Consider the following 19124-nt stretch of genomic DNA (forward strand, 5'->3'; position numbering starts at 1 on the left):
CATTCTGACAGTCTCCCGGCGCTGCTGCTTTAAAGCTATTGCCGCTTCTCTGGAGGCCTCAGCTGAATTTTGCTCCCCTGCCCTTTTCCTTCGCTGAAGATGCCGAGCAAGAAAAAGAAATATAACGCTCGTTTTCCTCCGGTGAGTCGGTGGTCTGCTCTCATTTCTCTCACCGGACTTCCCTGAAAATATCCCACAGGTCCCTTCTTTCATAGGTTCTGGGTCCTTTACTTATCGCCAGATTCCGGCATCATTAATATAATGATTCAATTCACATTTACGTTTGAAACATTGTTGAGTATCTGCCCCCGCCCTGGAGACTTGTAGGTTGGGTGGGCCCAAGTCGAATGCCATCTGGGGATATATTTGGCTAGAATGTGTTTTTATGCCTCATATGACTATTCGAATCCCATCTTGAAGGTCATTTAAAGCAAGAGTAATCACTTACTTAGTGCTTTGACTGACTGGCTAATACACTAATGGTTTCTTGGGTTTTTAACCTTGTATTAGGCTAAGTGGGGACCTGGCCAAATGGTGAGTCTCAAAAGGAAGTGGGTCTTGAACTAAGATCACTTGTTTTAATGTTTGATGCAAATGGCCTTTTAATGAAGCCTTATTATCCTGTTCCTCCAGTTCTCAAATATCCCTTTGTTCTCATCTTGCCATTAATTCATGCATTACATTTGTAGCCTTACTGAGCATTTGTTTTTGTATTTTAGAGGGGGTCAGTGACCCCATTTGAAAGTTGGAAAAAGTCAGAAAGGAAAAAGGCAATGGCAATAGACTCAAAGATCCGATCGTAGGAATCAGGATTCTTAAGATTTTCGGACCGTGTGTGGAGAGTCCCGACTATATTTTTATCCCGCGGAGATCGGTTGGCCAGGTCAAAAGATATGTCGGCTGCCAATAATTTCTCTGCATGTATTACCGATCGTACGATTTTCAGTGGGAGACTGTCACCAGCTTTGTCGGACATAACTTTCCTAGGATTGCTGTCAGGGGCAGAACATTGGCTGATCTGTTCTTTAACTACTTTATTTGATCAGAATGGTTAGTGGCAGGTCGGAAGGTGGGGAAGTTCAAGGATTAGAACAATCGGATCTTTGCATCTATGGCCATCTTAAACTATAAAAAAAGGACTAATTGAAAAGTTTCTTAGAACTGAATCCAGGATTCCGTTCGGGATTTAGCCTTTTTCAGCAGGTTCTGGGCGAATCCAAGTGTCTGGCTGATCCAAATCCAAAAAATAATATGACTTTTCATCACACAAACTAAAACATTTTTACCGTGCAATGAGCATTCTGGTTTCTTTCACCCTCATTTCCCTAATTTACATGTGTAAATTAGGATTCAGATTTATTAGGATTCGGATCGAATTCTCCCAAAAGGAACGTGGTCTTGAACTAAGTCAGATCACCGTTCTAATGTTTGATGCAAATGCCCTTTTAATGAAGCCTTATTATCCTGTTTCTCCAGTTCACAAATATCCCTTTCTTCTTATCTTGCCATTAGTTCATGCATTACCTACATTACGTTTCACACCCTGTATTTCCTTAGTACTTTCTGCACCCACCACTCCGTCACCCCTTTTCTAATTTGTCATAAGGTTGTTTAAAATAAAAGCACAAAAGTGCACATTTCCCAGATCCCACCAACAGACTGTTTATCTGCTGTAACTAAACCATCTCAGAGCATTATTAGACCCCTCTATTGATATGTTGGTTGACTTTAAACCAACCCCCACAAACCTGAACCCTGACCTGACCAACCACACCATCATTATTTATATACCTGCACCAATCTGCCCATCTCTGATGTCACCAGAGGGTGATGGGGGGGGCAAGCATGTTGTATAGCTTTTTATTCAGCAGCTCTCCAGTTTATTTCAGCAAATTACCCTAGCAACCATGCATTGATTTGAATAAGAGACTGGAATATGAATAGGGGAGGGCCTGAATAGAAAGCTGAGTTATAAAAAGTCACAATAACAATACATTTGCTGCCTTACTGTGCATTTGTTTTTTAGATGGGTCAGTTACCCCATATGAAAGCTGGAAAGAAAAAGGCAGTTAATTAAGCTATAATAAAAAAAGACTTATTGAAAAGTTAGAACTAGGGATGCACCGAATTTAGAATTCCGTTTGGGATTCAGCTAAGATTCTGCCTTTTTCAGCAGGATTCAGCAGTTTTCAGCATGATTCGATGAATCTATGACTTCATCACAAAATTATGTACCCCCTGTTATATAAAAGCACTTGACCTTTGGTCTCTTGCTTTTATATGGTCATGGAACTCCTCTTTGACTTTGCACCCTCCACCTGCCTCCGTTTGGTTTCTTCCACATACAAGTCTGAGCACTCTTCACTACACTGCATACACAATGTTACTCTTCTTATGCTTTGGTCTGAACCAGTTGTTGCCTCATTGTGTTTCTGGGTTTAAAGCGGACCCAGATGCAGTGTTTATTAAAGGTCCTTTTAAGTTCTTTATCTTTCCTGTTATTCAGCATCACTGGAAGTTTTTTTTGGTGTTCTTTCTCCTTCTCCCAGTTTTAACAAAAGCCCAGTCTCGATACCAACACATTTTAAGGTCCCCTGTGAGCTGTTTCAACTCTTTTGCTTAGCCTCTCTGCTGTTGAGGATCATGTCTGCTCTATGTTGTAGTGTTCTGATAATCCCCAGTTTGTAATCTAATGGATGGTGGTATTCAAATAGCAGCTACTGGTCTGTGTGGGTTGGTTTTCTGTAGACCTCTATTTCCAGGTTTATACTCCCTTTTCTGACTCTTGCCAAGCAGTCCAAAAAAGCCAGTATGTTATCTTGCATAGGTTTCGGTGTAAACTTGATGTAGTCGTCCACTGTGTTGATGTGTTCAGTGTAAATCTGTACCTCTTTAGTGCTGTATTATAAAAGTCATTTACAAATAAAACATGCAATCCAAATACTTTTAAAAAAAAAAAAAAAAGCATCCATACCTGTTGTAAAATCATTTAAAATTCTCAGAGGCTAGTGATGTGTGGGTCGAGGAAAAACTCAACCCACACCCTAACCTGCCCTGCACCCCCCTTTATATACCCTCACCTGCCTGGCAGTGACATCACAGAGGGGTGCAGGGCACTCCAGCGAGTATATAAAAAGGAGTGCGTTGGGCGGTAGTGGGGTTAGGGTTGCCACATTTTGACCCGTGGAATCTGGGCAGGGGACGGGCCGTGGCGTGGTGAGGGGGGGGGACAGTGATGTGGCGGGACAGTGATGTAAGCGGCGTGGCTATGACACGCGATTGTCCGGTCTCCACTTCAATTATAGAAAATCCTATCCGGTTTTTCTCATTTGGAAAACTGGGCAGGCAGTTTTGACCCGGGCAGCCCTTCAAAAAATGGGGCAGGTGGCAACCCTAAGTGGGACCCTAGGTGGTTGTGGGATCCGCGAGTCGAGCGGGTTCAGCTCAAAATTTGTGGGTCCAAAAACATTGTGTGGAAGTCAGCTCGCACATCACTAATAGAGGCAGGGCAGGCAATTACTTTCACTTTCCATTCAGCACTTCCTAGATGTCACAGCATTCCCCACATTTCTCTTCATTTAATTGTGTAGCCAGTGCATGGGCATCTCCATCAGCTGCCTCATTCTGGCACACAAACAAAATTTTGAGATGATGCAAGGCTTGCCTTAAAGGAACAGTAACACCAAAAAAATGAGTGTTTTAAAGAAATCACAATATAATGTACCGTTGCCCTCCACTGGTAAATCCAGTGTGTTGGCTTCTGAAACACTACTATAGTTTATATAAACAAGCTGCTGTGTAGCCATGGGGGCAGCCATTCAAGCACAGGTTACACATTAGATAGCAGATAAGTTCTAAAGAATCCCATTGTATACTATAGAGCTTATCCATTATCTGCTGTGTATCCTGTGCCTTTTCAGCTTTGAATGGCTACATGAGTTTGTTTTTTAAACTATAGTAGAGTTTCATTACATTTTTTCACAAAATGGCCCTTGCCTGCCTACTTGCTTGCTATGTTTTTTCCATGCTGAAGGATACAAGATTTAAATAATTTATATAGTATAAGTAAAGTTTATTTTTCTTGACTAATATGATAGTACCTATACTAATAATGCAGCTTTGTAAATAGGTAATTCTATACCAGATTTTACTGGTATATACTACTGCTATTCAGAGTTTGTGATATGCCTTATGAAACTGGGGAAATGCTATGTTTATCAGCAAGCAGCAGTTCTTGTTTTTTCCGCATGTTGTGATTGTTTGTCAATTTAGCTTTGTTTTTTTCTTTTAAAGGCGAGAATTAAGAAGATTATGCAGACAGATGAAGAAATAGGAAAAGTTGCAGCCGCTGTTCCTGTCATTATATGTATCCTTTCAAAATAATAGCATTTAAATATTGTGACAAATTTGTTTATATTGATGCATTCACACACATATGTTTGTTAATATTTTGATGTTGGAATTCGGATCATCAAATAAAACAAGCAGCTTCAGCTGAGTAAAACAATTTATGCCTTGTGCGCTTACTCTATTTTTTTTTTTAGTGATTGCAAATCTACCATTCAGTGCAGCTAGATTTATTGTACAGGCATATGATGTATAATCCAGGATGTTTGGCATCTGTGGTTTACCAGATAAGGGATCTTTCCGTAATTTGGATTATTTTAGATAAAGCCAATAGGATTGTTTTGCCACCAATATGAATGTATGCAGCTTGGTTACCATCAAGTTCATGGTACTGTTTTATTATTACCTAGAAAAAGGGTATAATTTTTTCAGAGTTAGAATTGTTTACTTTAAATGGCACGCTATGTATTAATAGAAAGTAGCCACGTGTTAGCATATATGTGGTTCTTTTAGTATACAAAAAACCCATATACATTTTTGTAAATTTTCTAATTACTCTTATTTACAGTAGTTCAAAATTTTGGAATAGTGCACCTTTAACAGTGCAGAATGCTTGGGACCTGGGGTTTGCCAGATAAGGGGGAATTCCGTAATTTCGATATCCATACGCTACTAAAAATTATTTAAAGGGATCCTGTCATCGGATAACATGTTTTTTTCAAAACGCATCAGTCAATAGTGCTACTCCAGCAGAATTCTGCACTGAAATCCATTTCTCAAAAGAGCAAACAGATTTTTTTTATATTCAATTTTGAAATCTGACATGGGGCTAGACATTTTGTCAATTTCCCAGCTGCCCCTGGTCATGTGACTTGTGTCTGCACTTTAGGAGAGAAATGCTTTCTGGCAGGCTGCTGTTTTTCCTTCTCAATGTAACTGAAGGAGTCTCAGTGGGACATAGGTTTTTACTATTGAGTGTTTTTCTTAGATCTACCAGGTAGCTGTTATCTTGTGTTAGGGAGCTGCTATCTGGTTACCTTCCCATTGTTCTTTTGTTTGGCTGATGGGGGGGGGAGGGGGTGATATCACTCCAGCTTGCAGTACAGCAGTAAAGAGTGATTGAAGTTTATCAGAGCACAAGTCACATGACTTGGGGCAGCTGGGAAATTGACAATATGTCTAGCCCCATGTCAGATTTCAAAATTGAATATAAAAAAATCTGTTTGCTCTTTTGAGAAATGGATTTCAGTGCAGAATTCTGCTGGAGCAGCACTATTAACTGATTCATTTTGGAAAACATTTTTTTTCCCATAACAGTATCCTTTTAAACATTAAGTGCACCCAATAAGATGTAATTAATCCTTATAAAATCCAAAACGATCCTTTCGGCAATTATATTAAAAAAAACCTAATATGTGCTAACATATGGCTACTTTCTATTACTTTATATTCATACAGGAAGGGCATTTCCCATAGAGTCCATTTTAAACAAACCATTCTAATTCTGAAAAAAATTATTTCCTTCTTCTCTGTAACAATAAGACAGTAGCCTGTGCTTGAACCCAAATAAGATATAATGAATACTTTTTGGATCCTTATTGGGTTAAATCACAAGGTACTGCTTTATTACTACAGAGCGGAAGGGAATCGTTTCTTGTTTTTTTTAAGTTGAATTATGCAATTGATTTGGGGGTCTATGGATGATAATTTGGAACTGTATGGATATCGGGTTTCCAGATAACAGATCCCATACCTGCATTGATGTATTGTGGTGTGTCTACCTGGTGATGATGGATTTAATTTATCAGTTTAACAGTGTGAGTGTCTGAAACTGGAAGGTATCTCCTGTGCTCTGGCTTTACCACCAGTCTTATTAAATGTTATCTGGCTGTTATTTTTCTATTTAATTTTGTGTGTAAAATTGAAGGAACTCCTGGAGCAAAAACTGCTACTTTGTTTAACAGTCTGTTACCTTCAAAAAAGCCTGTCAGACTGTTCGGCTGTCGCTTAACATTAGCCTTGCTTAAGCTAGCAATGGATTCGTGCCTAGATTCTTGGGATATATATCCATTAGCTGTCTAGTGTAGCTCTGCAACAAAAACAACTCTTCCGTATAATGCGATATTCTGAGACAATTAGAAATTGGTTTTCACTTATTATTTGTGGTTTTTGTGTTGTTGTAGGTTTTTATTCAGCATCTCTCCAGTCTGCAGTTCTAGCGTTCTGGTTGCTAGGAACAAAATTACCGTAGGAACCATGCACCGATTTGAATAAGAGACTGGAATATGAATAGGAGAGGACCTGAATAGAAATATGAGTAATAAAAAGTATCCACAACCCAATTTGTAGATTTATATTTTGTTTTTTGACGGGTTCAGTGAAAGTTAGAAAGAGACAGAAGAAGGCAAATAATTCAAAAACTATAAAATAGATAATGGAAACCAACTGAAAAGTTGCTTAGAACTGTCTGCTCTACAACATACTAAAACTTAACTCAACGTGAACCATACCATTAAAACAGATAATCTTGTAAATGTGCAAATGTCCTTTAACACTATAACATAGCTCGTGCACTAGAACTCTTTCTGGAATCCCTTCTGAAGAAAGCATGTCACGTCACACAGTCTCGAAACGCCAAAACTATGACTACATCACATCTGTAAGTCTGTTGGATTTTTTTTTTTTAATACACTGTTTGTTCTGATTCCTTATTCACCACTTGTTCTTAGTTATTTAAGTTTTTTTAAAGTACCGGCATAGCTTCAATTCCATATGTATTCACTGCCTTGCTAAGATGATAAAGACTATTTTGCCTATATCTATATTTTATATTCTATATTCACAAAGTTGTCCTCTTGCACATGGGTTTACAGTGGACTTCATTGAAAAAACACAGAAATCAAAGCTGACTTAAGAACAATATTGAAAGTTATGACAGGCTCTAATAAAAACTATAAGCGCCCTGACAGACCTGTTACTGCTGCAGCTAATCTCCTTTGTCACAGGCGATAAAGCGCCCAAAGCTGACTGTCCCTCCTGGTTCCCTGCAAAGTGTTTTACATGCAACAAACCGAGGTAATCATGCAAAAACACCTTCTTTGGTATTTTTGCACAATATGCCATGATTACCACATATAAAGTATTTTACATGTGAACGTGGATGGCCGGGTATTTTCTGGCCCCAAGTTGCCTGTGGGAGACGAGCTTTCACGTGGGCTATAAAGCACCCTTCTTTCATAGCCCTATTGTTGCAACGTACAAACCATTATATAGTGAATAATGTAACCCCTCTTAAAATATAAAAATATAAGTTACAGAGGAGTTTGGCGAAGTCACCAAATGAGCATATCTTTCCCCCATATGCCCACCGACGAAAGGGCAATATCTGGTTTATCTGAACATTCGGCCCTAGGGACAAACGACCGGAGTAGTATGATGCCAATGGATGCAGACAGGTTGTAGGACCGCATCAACTAGCCATAGCAGGAAAATTCAAACCTGCACAATTGATATCTAGCCAATTTTTGGCCAGATATTGATCAGGGAGACCAGTCAGAAAGCCCCAATACAGGGGCAGTTAAGCTGCCGAATCTGTCTAAAGTACCCGGAATCAGCAGCTTCAGTCTGCCCGTGTATGGCTTCCTTTACTCCTCAAATGTCAGATTGCAAATAGTATTTTATCTATATCTCCCTTACATATTGGAATGATCCATAGTGATGGGAATGGGTTGTAACATTTTTTTTAAAGTTTATGTGCAAATCAGTAAAGCGACAGCACAGGGACTTCCAGATTTTCCCATTCAAGTCAGTGGGCGATTGGATGTAATTTTGGCACTTTTCATTTTTTAAAAGCCCCCTCATGCCATTAAGCCTAAATCGGCATCATAATAACGCATCTGTGTAAACAGGTCCTGCCTCTAGTTGTTGGTTGCATTTTTTCAATTTGTCACCAGAGAAGAATGTACCTTCTCTTTAAGGGTAGAGACACACGGGAAAAATCGCCTCTTCTTCTTGTGGCTAATCTCCCCGAAAATCCTCAGAATGGCAGTGATTTCGAGTTTAGTCAACGGGATGGCACTCGGAGCGTTGGTTTACCGAAGTAGCCCGAAATTTCCTTGTGAGGCAGCTTTGGAAAACAAAGAGCTCAGAGTGCCACCCCGGCGGCAATTTAGATTCTGGCTGAAGGCTTTTTAGGGAGATTGGTCGTCCGAAGAAAAGGCAATTAGTCCCCGAATCTTCCCGTGTGTCTCTGCCCTAATATTGTCTTTTCTGTGTGTCTGGTCACTGTATTGACTGTCTGCCATTCAGAAGACGTGATTTTTCTAATCCCTTGATTGGAGGCTGTATGTTTGCTGTAAATTTGTTGTTGTTTGATGTAAAAAAAGTTTTGTAACCAAGATACCCCAATAATCTCATGTATCATTCAAAACCCTTTTATCCCATCACATCATTTCGCTTTTTTTCTTTTCCAGAAAGCAGTGTATCGAGCTTGAGCAACAGTTTGACTTCCTGAAGGATCTTGTAGCTGCTGTTCCAGACATGCAGGGTGAGACTGAAGACAATCATACTGAAGGAGAGAGGGTGTCACGGAGGTGAGCTACTACATAATAACTTTTTATTTTCCTTGCCCTTCCCCAGTCCCAGTTTCACAATAAACAACACTTGGAAGCCCATCATTAATTTAATCTAAAATGTAAATTATTTTTATTCAACATTAAAGTTCATAGTTAAATGTTTGGACTGCATTTGAGGAAGCTGTGCAGCTTCTATCAAACACTCTTTATTCCTAGGTATAAAGAAAACCTTATAATGTGCATCACATGAATTCATAAAGTACTGGCCATTTACTCGGTCCAGTTCATACAGTATAACCTCAATTGTACAAGTAGTATGAAGTATAAAATATGGTGATGGTAGCTAGGAAACATTTTCCAGTTAAAATCATGCTAGTTATGCCTTTGTTTCATACAAATAGCAATGCCTGCAGTGCACCAGCACTGGTTACCTTACAATCCTACAATAGAATATTGAGCTACGGGCAGTAAAAATTCTCACTTGTTGGCTATGTCCCATCCAATGTCTCTTCTTGGAATTATTTAGAATTTCAGAAATCAAAAGTAGCAATCTCTTTGTTACTACCAAGAAGGTAATTTGGTGTTAGTCATCAGATCCAACATTCACATCTTAGAGCCTTCAGTTATTTCTTAATTCACACCCCAAGCACTGTGAACATTTTATCTACCAAATAATATAAAAGCTGGTACTGCAAATGTCAAACACACATTGCATACCACTTCCAATATAATGCATAAACACTCTTTGATCTGTACATTTATATTTTACAAACTAAGGAATTCAGAATCTTATTTATATTTCTTAGCAACTGTTTATACTATATTTATAATTTAAGCCTTTTGGAAATGCGCATTTTTCTTCCTCCTTCACTATCCAATTGTCCCAGTCCCCAGCAAAGGGCACCTTTTCAGGTCTCCAGCAGAAACTACTAATATCCCTTGAATTAGGACATTATGTAAAATGTCGCTAGCCTTGCATTTATCCAAATATCCCTGTTGTTTTCTAGTAGATAATTGTGAGGGGGGTACTTTCTACACCTAGTAGGTTGTTTGCTGGTTATGTGTTCTATTGTTAATATACCATACAAGAGTAAGTGATAGCATTTTGGTAGGGGGTAAGTGGAATGTACTGTACTGTTGTTCACTTTTAAGTTACTTTTTAGTATGCTATAGTGCAGAACAGTGATCCACAGCCAGTGGATCGTGAGCAACATGTTGCTCTCCACACCCATTAATGTTGCCCTTAGTGGCCTCATAGTAAGTGTCCATTTTGAAATTCCTGGCTTAAATTCAAGTTTTGGAAGCATAAAGGTGCACAGGTTTACTCCACTGCAGGCTAGCAGTCCACACGGGGCTATCAATTGGCCTATCACATCATTTGGCATCCCCAATGAATTTTTTCTTGCTTGTGTGCCTCTCCAACAGTTTTTTTACATTTGAGTCTGGCCCACAGGTAAAAGAAAGGTTGGGAACCCATGCCATTCCTTGAAACGTTTCAATTTGTCTTCATTATTTATTTATTATTTGTCTTCAGCCTTGCCGCCAGCAGCCAAATCATAACTGAGGGAACAATTTTATTGTTATTCTTACTTTTTATTACTATAAACCTCAAACAATGTAGGTCTCTATAAACAGCTTAAAAACAGCTCATGTGTAAAACCCTGGTGCATGTAAATAAACCATTTTCATTATATACTGTTCTAGTAGTATGTACCATTGGGTAATCATAAATAGAAAATTGCCATTTCAAAAAAAAAAAAAAAAATAAGGGCAGCCACCTGGGATAATAGGATTCACGGTGCACACAAACAAACTATACTTATTAGGTCACATGAGCCAAATAACAGACAGAGTTGTGTCTTTTGCTTCCACACTTCTTCCTGTTACAGTTAGAGTTGAAGTATTTCTGCTCATATAAATCTGTTGCTCAAGTATTTATTTTAGGGGTATAGTTTTCCTTTAACTTCATATTGAGTACATCACTTATTCATATTCCAATCTCTTATTCAAACTACCGTACTGTTAGGTTGCTTGGGTAAATAAGACCCTAGCAATTGGCTGCTGAAAATCCCAACTGGAGAGCTGCTGAGAAAGCTAACTGGAAAAACAAATGGCTAATTGTCTTAGAATATCAATACCTTACTAAAAGTTCATTCAACGGTGAACAGGGCCTTAAATAGATCCTTGAATATAATATTGTACATTATTTCAAAGGGGCCGGAAACCAGGAAGTAGTCGGAAGAATGGGGGATCCACCATGAAAGGAAAGGATAAAAAGCAGTCCGAGACAGAATCAGAACAAGAGGTATGTTAATCGGTGATACCACTTCGTCGTTGTATGTGTTGCAGCCGTGAATATTCTGCATTCTGTAACAAAATTGTTTCATAGATGCAGCTACCCTAACTAGCTTGTGAATCATAATGTGCAATTACTCACTTAAAATACTTTGAAAACCATGTTTCTCTTTCATACGTATTAGACTATTTAGCTTGTCTTCTTATTTAACACTGGGTTCAAGATCCCAATGTTAATATTAGTTTGTGCTGATAAAGACACACATTCATTTTGTCATATTTTTAAAATAACAGGAGGACTCTGAAGGGACAGAATCAGAGGGAGAGGAAGATATGTGCCCCGATCCTCCTGTAGGCAACCAATCACAAGTCACATTTCAGAGGTAAAGCCATTGCATGTATCTGTTCATTTGGGTTATATTTGGGTATATCGTACATTTTTAACAAGCTGGCTGTGGCATAACTTGGGAGTGTCAGGCAATTTGGCCAAAAATCTACTGAGGGGGCGCGGTGTAAACAGTTCCTCTTCCCTCAGCTCCCCCTACCAACCTGCTTGCAATGCACCACCTGGTCCTGGAACTCACTGTTATTTAAAAGGTACAAGACCGTTTGGGGTGGGGGACTATAATACAGCAAACCCGAGGGGTCTGTATAGGTAGTTGTGCCGCTGGAAAGTAGTAAGAGTAGTTACCACTTGGTAAAAACGTACAATTTGTGCGGAAAATAGTTACTATTATCTTTTTACCATGTGCAATTTGTAATGGGCTGTATTCAAATTGTTGGCTCACTGGTGCTGAGCAGCTCTGAGCACAACAATCATATAGAACCTGGTTACTTAACAGTAAAATAGATGTACAGGTATGGGACCTGCTATCCAGAATGCTGAGGACCTGGGCTTTTCTGGATAACGGATCTTTCCCTTATTTGGCTCTTCATCCCTTAAATCTACTAGAAAATCATGTAAACATTAAATAAACCCAATAAGCTGATGTTGCTTCCAGTAAGGATTAATTATATCTTAGCTGGAATCAAGTACAAGCTACTGTTTTATTATTAGAGACCAAAAAATAATAATTGTGGATTATTTGATTATAATGGAGTCTATGGGAGACAGCCTTTATGTAATTCTGAGCTTTCTGGATAATGGGTTTCCGGATAACCTGTAGTATAAAATGTTTTTCTTTGATTGAGGGTAATTCTCAAGACTAAAAGATGCAGTTGCTGTAATTTTTCACTTTGCACACAGGTATGATGAGTGAGTATGTGAGTAAGGTTTTCCTGAGAATCTAGTTTAGCATGCAAATGTAATGCATTTTTGGAGAGCGCAGCCTTGCTGGTGATACGGAATGCTAGGAATACATTTTATAGTTGCTGATTATTTTAACTGAATCTTTTCAATGTGTTGGATTTTGACCACTTGTAGATTCTTTAAGCTTGGACACCTTCCTAGGTCTGTTAATAAGGTGATATGGATTGATATTAGGGATGCACCGAATCCACTATTTTGGATTCGGCCGAACCCCCTAATCCTTTGTGAAAGTTTCGGCCGAATACCGAACCGAATCCGAATCCTAATTTGCATATGCAAATTAGGGGTGGGAAGGGGAAAACATTTTTTACTTCCTTGTTTTGCAACAAAAATTCATGCAATTTCCCTCCCCCGCCCTAATCTGCATGTGCAAATTAGGATTTGGATTCAGTGCAAATTAGGATTTGGATTCAGTTCAGATGGGCAGAAGGATTCGGCCGAATCCTGCTGAAAAAGGCCGAATCCCAGACCAAATCCTTGATTCGGTGCATCCCTAATTAATATGCACACAAAGTTCTCCCTACAATCATTCTATTTTTTTTTTCTCTTTCTTTCTTCATATGGATTTGCCTCTCCAGTCCCCAGGCTCCTTCTTTCATGAATTTCCATTCTGGGACTGCACTGCCCCAAGTACCTGCTGCTCTGCCTGTTATGCCAGCTCCATTGCCACCTACAGGCTGTGAAGAGGAGGAAGACTATGATTCGTAGCCACTAGATGGACCCTGTTTAATTCCGTTTTCATTTATTCGCTTTGTTTGTTTGTTTTTTTTTATTTTGATTTTAAAAGGGCTTCAAAGCCTTGGGGGGGTTGTTATATGTGTTCTTAAATTTATTAAAAAAGGATGTGGAGGATAAAAATACAATTGTGTTGATTTAAATGCATGTAATGCAAAATGGTAGCACACTTGTGTTTAAGCCTTTTAGCTTATCAGGGCTCAAAGCAGGGAGAGAGGGCGTAGCCCATTCTGAAGGCAAGTTAGAAAGACATTTGGCAATAATTCCCTTTTTATTTGCACTTCTGATTCGATGATGAAAAGGCTCATTCATTCATATTGGTTTCTCTTTGTTTACATCTTACCAAGCACCTGTCAGGGGCATGAGAATTGTATCGGCTAATATTTCAAATGGTAACACTTTAGAAGCTTGCTGATCTGTTACTGGGAAACATACCGAAAATTAAAAGCAGTAAATAGTTTTTAAAGGAGACTTACAGGATAAATGACCCCCCTAATTTTGTAGGCAATCATGTATAAAATATTGTGTATAATATATTTTACTTTTGACTGTAAGTTCATTTTTTCTTCAAAATTGGAGCTCACCATAGATGTTCTCTGTCCGATTTTCAAATGAGGGGTAGGCATGTCCTAATGGTCCCTGCCAGAAACGCATTAGGAGGGGGACAGCCAACCACAGGCCTGCAGTCACACAAGCAAAGACAAGCTTCAGTTCCCTATCTGGTCCTGCTAGCAGCTGATTAGTTCCTATCATAGAGTGAAGTGAGCGGAGTGAGACTGGGTCCTCTGCACAGCCAGAGAATTCAGGGTGCAGGAAGAGAAGGGAGGTATTATTAGGGTTTATGCAAAAATTTTCAATAAATCAGCCTGAAACACTACTTTAAAGAACAATCCTTCTATATTTAAAAGAGTATAATGCACTTGTAAATTATTTTTTACACAAAACGTCTCCTTAAAAAAAAAAATGGAGACAACTGAAAAAAGTAAGGGGGTTTGCTGTGCATTTTGTAAAGTTGGAATTCCCCTTTAATGTTAGGCACAAGACTCTAGTTTGATATAACATTTGACTTAATGCTATTCCTCCTAATATCAGGCCCTCAGTAGCCTCATGTGTACAGGTATGGGACCTGTTATCAAGAATTTTCAGGACCTAGAGTTTTCTGCATAACGGATCTTTCCGTAATTTAGATCTTTACACCTTAAAGAGATACAGTCATGGGAAAACATCTGCTCCAGCAGACTTCTGCACTGAAATCAGTTTTTCAAAAGAGCAAACTGATTTTTTTTATGTTTAATTTTGAAAGCTGACATGGGGCTAGACATATTGTCAGTTTCCCAGCTGCCCCCAGTCATGTGACTTGTGCTCTGATAAACTTCACTCTTTACTGCTGTACTGCAATTTGGGGTGATATCACCCCCCCCCCCCAAGTAGCCTAACAAAATAACAGCTGCCTGGTAAATCTAAGAATAGAACTCAATAGTAAAATCCAGGTCCCACTGAGACACTCGGTTGCATTGAGTAAGAGAAACAGCCTGCCAGAAAGCAGTTGCTGGCTCTTTCTGAAAGCACATGGCCAGGCTTAATTACCTGAGATGGCTGCCTACACCCCCAATATTATAAATAAAAAAAAATTGTTGCTGGTTCAGGAATAACATTTTATATTGTAGAGTGAAATCTCTTTGTCTTCTAGGAAATCACATAAACATTAAATTAACCCAATTGGCTGGTTTTGCTTTCAATGAGGAATAACACTATTTTATTTTGGATCAAGTACAATGTACAGTTTTATTACAGAGAAAAAGGAAATAATGTTTAAACATTTGGATTATTTGGCTGAAATTGAATCTATTCCATCCCGTAATTTGGAGATTTTTGGATAACGTGTTTCTGGATAACCAATCCCATTCCTGTACTTGGTTATGGGGTTTACAGCACTTTTATGGCTAAAATGGTTAGGCTTGTTTAGACTTGTGTTTAGGTGGTCAAGACATAATTTCATGTACACAAATCACTTTTTTGCACTTGTATTTATTAAATATGAGTTCTGTAACATAGTAAGTTAGGTTAAAAAAAAGACATGTCCATCAAGTTCAATCATTTTAACTTTTCTTTAACCTGCCTAACTGCTAGTTGATCCATAGGAAGGCAAAAAAAACCCCATCTGAAGTCTCCTCCAATTTGCCTCAGAGGGGGAAAAAATTCTTCCTGACTCCAAAATGGCAATTGGACTAGTCCCTGGATCAACTTGTACTATGAGCTATCTTCCATAACCCTGTATTCCCTTACTTGCTACAACTGATTCAGGGAGAGAATTTCACATCTTCACAGCTCTCACTGTAAAAAAAAACCCTTCCGAATATTTAGGCGGAACCTCTTTTCTTCTAATCGGAATGGGTGACCTTGTGTCGGCTGGAAAGACCTACTGGTAAATAAAGCATTAGAGAGATTATTATATTATCCCCTTATACTGTATATTTATACATAGTTATCATATGACCCCTTAAGCGCCTCTTTTCCAGCGTGAACATCCCCAATTTGGCCAATCTTTCTTTATAGCTAAGATTTTCCATACATTTTACCAGCTTAGTTGCCCTTCTCTGTACCCTCTCTAATACAATAATGTCCTGTTTGAGTGATGGAGACCAAAACTGTACGGCATATTCTAGATGGGGCCTTACAAGTACAGCTCAAGACCTTGATGCTGCTGACTGGCATTGCTTGCTACAGCCAAGTTTATCATCTACAAGGACTCCCAAGGTCTTTTTCCACAATGGATTTACCTAGTGCAGTCCCATTAAGGGTATAAGTGGCTTGCATAGTTTTACATCCCAGGTACATGACTTTACATTTATCAACATTGAATCTCATTTGCTTCTTTGCTGCCCAGTTTGTCAAGATCATGTTGCAAGGATATCAAATCCTGGATGGAATTAATTGGGCTGGATATTTTTGTGTCATCTGCAAACACTGATACATTACTTACAACACCCTCCCCTAAGTCATTAATAAACAAGTTAAATAAAAGTGGACCCAATACCGAGCCCTGAGGGACCCCACTTAGAACCTTACTCCAAGTAGAGAATGTACCATTAACAACCACCCTCTGTACCTGATCCTGTAGCCAGTTTCCTATCCATGTGCCAACGACTTCATTAAGCCCAACAGACCTTAGTTTAGAAAGCAGTTGTTTGTGGGGCACATTCTCAAATGCTTTAGCAAAATCCAAATAGATCACATCTACTGTGTGTCTCCTGAATAGATCCCACGTGTAAACAAAGACTTTTTTTAACATTAAAGCCTTATATGTGCCACAGGTTTTTATTAAATGCAAAACTAAACCTAAATAAATGAGCACAAGTACATGTGATGCCTGGGTATGGTGCACCAAATGTCTAATATGCACATCAGTTTTTTTTGTTTTTTTTCATTCCAGTTTCCAATGCAATCACTTCTTTAAAAAAATAAAACCAAGTTATTGTGCATTCATCCCTAGTCGAATATCGAGGGTTAATTAACCCTCGATATTCGACCCTTAGTAAATCTGCCCCCTAAAAACTACTTTTTAAAATATGAATGTACATTAAAAGTTACCTATAGGTCATGCTGGTGGATGTAAAAAAAAGGTTTAATTTCTGGTGTCAGTATCTCTAAAACTCAATTTAAACATTAAATAAACCCATTGGGCTGGTTTTGCCTTCAAGGATTCATTGCATCAAGTACAAGGTACTGTTTTATTATTACAGAGAAAAAGGAAATCATTTCTTAACATTTTAATTATTTGGATAAAGTGGAGTCTATGGGAGATATCCTTCCCGTAATTTGGAGTTTTCTGTATAATGGGTTTCCGAATAATGGATCCCATAGCTGTATTTGTAAACTTGCATTTGACTATTAAGGCTTCATCAGAACTCTGGTACTCACATGACCCTGTCACCCAACATAATCCTCACAAACCCAAGTGTAGTTGCCCTGCACCTTGATGTCACCATCCTGGTTTATAAACACAAAACAGGAAAACCCGCAACCTACTTCTGTTTCTTATCTCCTGGGTTTTATGTTCCTAGTCCACAGTTCCTAGTTTGTTTTCTGATTTCTGCTCTTTATTCCTGATTCTTTGTTTCCTATAGTGCTGTTTTCTGGATTCTGGTTCCTACTCCTGGTCTGTTCCTGCTTTCTCTCCTGTGCTGTGCTTGTTTCTGTGGATTTCTCCATTTGTCTGCCTCCTTGTTTGTACTGTTCCTTTGGTCTTTAATAATTCAAGAAGAGCTGCAGCTCTGACTTTCTCTGCACTGCTGCCTTGCCTTTTCCCCTTTATTTTCTTCCATTTACCCCTTCCTTTTCGCTTGCATGCCCTTTTTCTTTCATTCTGTTTCTTGAATAACCACCAAACTATATTCTCCACTTTACTCTTGTTGCACCCCTTTCCCTACAATGTTTTTTTCTTGAACCCTTTCCCTCAATTTCTCTGCATGCAGTGGTAATCATTAGAGCACACCTTTGTGTCTCACCACATCCAGAGACAAAAGAAAAGACAGACAGTGCCTCAGATATTTTATGAAATAATATTCTCACAGCATGACTCTTGAAAGTCTTAATAGCACAATATAGTAACTGGATTGGTCAGTGGCGTAACTAGATGTTGCTGGGCCCCACAGCAAATTAATTTTAGGGCCCCCAACATATCCAGTGTTTGTCCTGTTTTACCAATATATGTTAAAATTGCTCATCAATGAGAACCTCATGGGGCCCCCTGTACCTCCTGGGCCCCCCTGCAGCCGCAGGGTCTGCTTCCTCTGTAGTTACGCCACTGGGATTGGTTATAGGGAAGTTGATGCTCATAACATTTATCCCCACGCATACAAATATGCCAACCATATTCAAAATGATGCTGGTGCATCTTGACCCACCTGCCGTTCTGCACAGTTTGGACTTCAGAGGACAATTCTATGTATTTCAATAAAGAGAGTAGGTTAGCTTTGGGTGCAAATTACTGACAGCAGGTGACGGACCTTTTATTGTGGGTGATCAGATGGGGGGGCTTAAATCAGAGTGACTCCCAAAAAATATGCTTGAGTTAACATGCTTGCACATGAGATTCCAGTGCATGGGTGTCATAGAGACTGGGGGTCATTTATAAGCAATGGGCAAGTTTGCACCTGGGCAGTAACCCATGGCAACAAATCAGATGCTTGCCATCACACCTGCAGCTAGCTGACAAAAGACTAACCACTAATGCCATGTGACCTTTCCAATAGTCTAAGGTTGCCAGGGGTTGAAATTAAGGGTAGGCACAGTGGCAGAACTACCGGGGGAGCAGGGGGTGCAATTGGGCCAGGGCCCGCACCCCCTCAGGGTTCCCTGGCAGCTCACCTACCACTGAAATTGAGCGGAAAATTTCATACGGAGGTGGGAGGGGGTTTCCGGCTGCACGTCCCACACCCGGGCCTGCCCCTCGCTAGTTAAATTACTAGGTAGGCAGAAGAGGTATGTGCCTAGGGTGCAAAAGTCCCTAATTCTAGAGGAAGCCAGATGAGGGAGCCGGAGATTTATCGCACTATAAATCAAGAGTGGAGGATTGCTTTGGTCTCCTCATTTGGCCCAGCGCTTGCCATTTCTCCCTGCATTTCAGTATTAAACATACCAACATACCACTCAAGTTAAGGACCCCAAAACCTTTTGTTCCCCTATATGGCATTTGTTTTAAGCATTTGATCCAGATGTAAGCTGACACCTGTGTTTTTTTGTCACCCTCTCTCTTTAAAAACAAAATAAAACCAAATTCGAATATGGCAAATATATATATATAAAACTGTTACTGCACAGTGACTTTATGTGTAAACACACAACATCACTGTCTAATAGAG

At 39.3% G+C, this 19124-nt stretch overlaps 1 protein-coding gene across 1 annotated transcript; it reads left to right on the top strand.

Moving 5' to 3' along the window:
- Nucleotide 1: 1 nt before the first annotated feature.
- drap1.L (DR1-associated protein 1 (negative cofactor 2 alpha) L homeolog) lies at nt 2-13383 on the top strand (the record flags this gene model as incomplete). The annotated part of the gene is given in 7 exon segments (NM_001095734.1): nt 2-141; nt 4294-4366; nt 6913-7006; nt 8820-8939; nt 11136-11226; nt 11511-11599; nt 13104-13383. Coding segments are annotated over 7 exon segments (639 nt in total). The 3' UTR covers nt 13234-13383.
- Nucleotides 13384-19124: the final 5741 nt, after the last annotated feature.

The sequence above is a fragment of the Xenopus laevis genome, chromosome 4L (assembly GCF_017654675.1).
Source record: "Xenopus laevis strain J_2021 chromosome 4L, Xenopus_laevis_v10.1, whole genome shotgun sequence".
Taxonomy (NCBI): Eukaryota; Metazoa; Chordata; class Amphibia; order Anura; family Pipidae; genus Xenopus; species Xenopus laevis.